Source organism: Dipodomys ordii, unplaced genomic scaffold, assembly GCF_000151885.1.
Source record: "Dipodomys ordii isolate 6190 unplaced genomic scaffold, Dord_2.0 Scaffold53, whole genome shotgun sequence".
In the NCBI taxonomy this organism is placed as follows: Eukaryota; Metazoa; Chordata; class Mammalia; order Rodentia; family Heteromyidae; genus Dipodomys; species Dipodomys ordii.
Window position 1 is genome coordinate 5,113,460 of NW_012267269.1, and position 1,678 is coordinate 5,115,137.

The 1,678-nt window shown below is 42.2% G+C and overlaps 1 protein-coding gene across 1 annotated transcript in view; it reads left to right on the plus strand.

Moving 5' to 3' along the window:
• Positions 1 to 1,678, plus strand: part of Dennd4c (DENN/MADD domain containing 4C) — a 105,505-nt gene that overhangs the window by 14,830 nt on the left and 88,997 nt on the right. The window contains exon 4 of the mRNA XM_013020762.1: positions 855 to 1,093. Within this exon, the coding sequence (XP_012876216.1) occupies positions 855 to 1,093 (239 nt within the window). The remainder of the gene's footprint in view (positions 1 to 854; positions 1,094 to 1,678) is intronic.

The following is a 1,678-nucleotide window of genomic DNA, read 5'->3' on the forward strand; positions in this document are numbered from 1 at the left end:
GGCCTGAACTCTGGGCCTGGGTGCTGTCCCTTAGCTCTTCAGCTCAAGGCTAGCGCTCTACCACTTGAGCCACAGCGCCACTTCTGGCTTTTTTCCTTTTTGCTTATGTGGTGCTGAGGAATCAAACTCAGGGCCTCATGCATGCAAGGCAAGCGCTCTACCACTGAGCCACCTTCCCAGCCCCTGCTTTGTGTTTTTTAGGCAAGCTCTCTATTACTTGAGCCATGCCTGTGGCCCTTATTTTATATTTAGTGAAAGTAAAATAAATGACTGGGGGGCTGGGAAGATGGCTCAGTGGTAGAGTGCTTGCCTTGCATGCCTGAGGTCCTGGGTTCGATTCCTCAGCACCACATAAGCAAAATGAAAAAAGCCGGAAGTGTCGCTGTGGCTCAAGTGGTAGAGTGCTAGCCTTGAGCTGAAGAGCTGAGGGACAGCGCCCAGGCCCAGACTTTAGGACCCACAACCGGATCCAAAAAAAAAGAAATGACTGGGACTTAGCTTGAGGTATAGCATTTGCAGAGTATATGCAGTCCTGGGTCCAATTCCTAGTAGCACAAATGAAAAAACACCCTGTTTATGGTATCATACATCTGTAATCCAAACTCTACTTGGGAGGCAGAAACTGAGAGCATAGTATTTTGCCTGGGCAAAAAGTTGGTGAGACCCTATCTCTACCAATAAACCCAGTGTGGTAACACAGCTCCCAACTGAGAGGAAAGCATAGGTGGGAGAGTGGAAGTTCTTTCCTAGCCCAGAGGAAATGCTCTATGGAAAACAACTAAAGTAAAACTGGGCAAGGAGCGTGGTTGGGGAACTTAATTTTTAAAAACAAACAGAATTCTGTTACTTTATAGGTATATGGAGCTGCTATCCAGTTTTACGAACCCTATTCTCGGGAACTTCTAACAGAGAAACAGCTTATGCAGCTGGGCCTATTGACACCTGTGGAGAGAAAAATGGTCATCAAATCTATCAATTCAAACAAATGCATTTGCTTATTGTCACATTGGCCTTTTTTTGAAGCTTTTAAAAAATTTCTTATGTTTATCTACAAGCTCTCTGTGTCTGGACCACATCCTCTTCCCATTGAGAAGTACGTGTAATGAGTATAGATAGAGTGCTGTCTGGTGGGAAATTGGAGGTGTAAATACATGTTTCATTGTTTTACTTATAGCTCTGAAGTTGAAAGGGCAGGTAAGTCATACTCACCCTGCTTTGTACTTAACTCCCTTCTCTAATTATTGACTGTGAACTTAAGAGTGGTGCTAATGATGTCCAAATGTAACTCTTCTGAGAATTTTGGCTGAAAAGTAACATAAAAATTGTATTGCATGTATTCTATTTTCTTATTCTCTAATAAACATGACATACTCATATACTCTCCAGACAAGTGGCCAATCCAAGTTCTAAATATAAAATATCTTTAAATTGATGTAGACATTAGTAAGGATGAGCTAGTTCATGTTAAATGTAAAGTTTTGGTCTTAGTATGCAACACAATTCTTATTTTTCCTCAGTTTGTAATTCTCTGTCATAAAAATCTTTTGTAAGAAAAAAAAATAAGGGGCTGTAAAGGTGGCTCAGTAGAGCGCTTGCCTTGCATGCATGAGGCCCTGGGTTCGATTCCTCAGCACCACATAAGCAGAAAAAGCCAGAAGTGGCACTGTGGCTCAAGTGG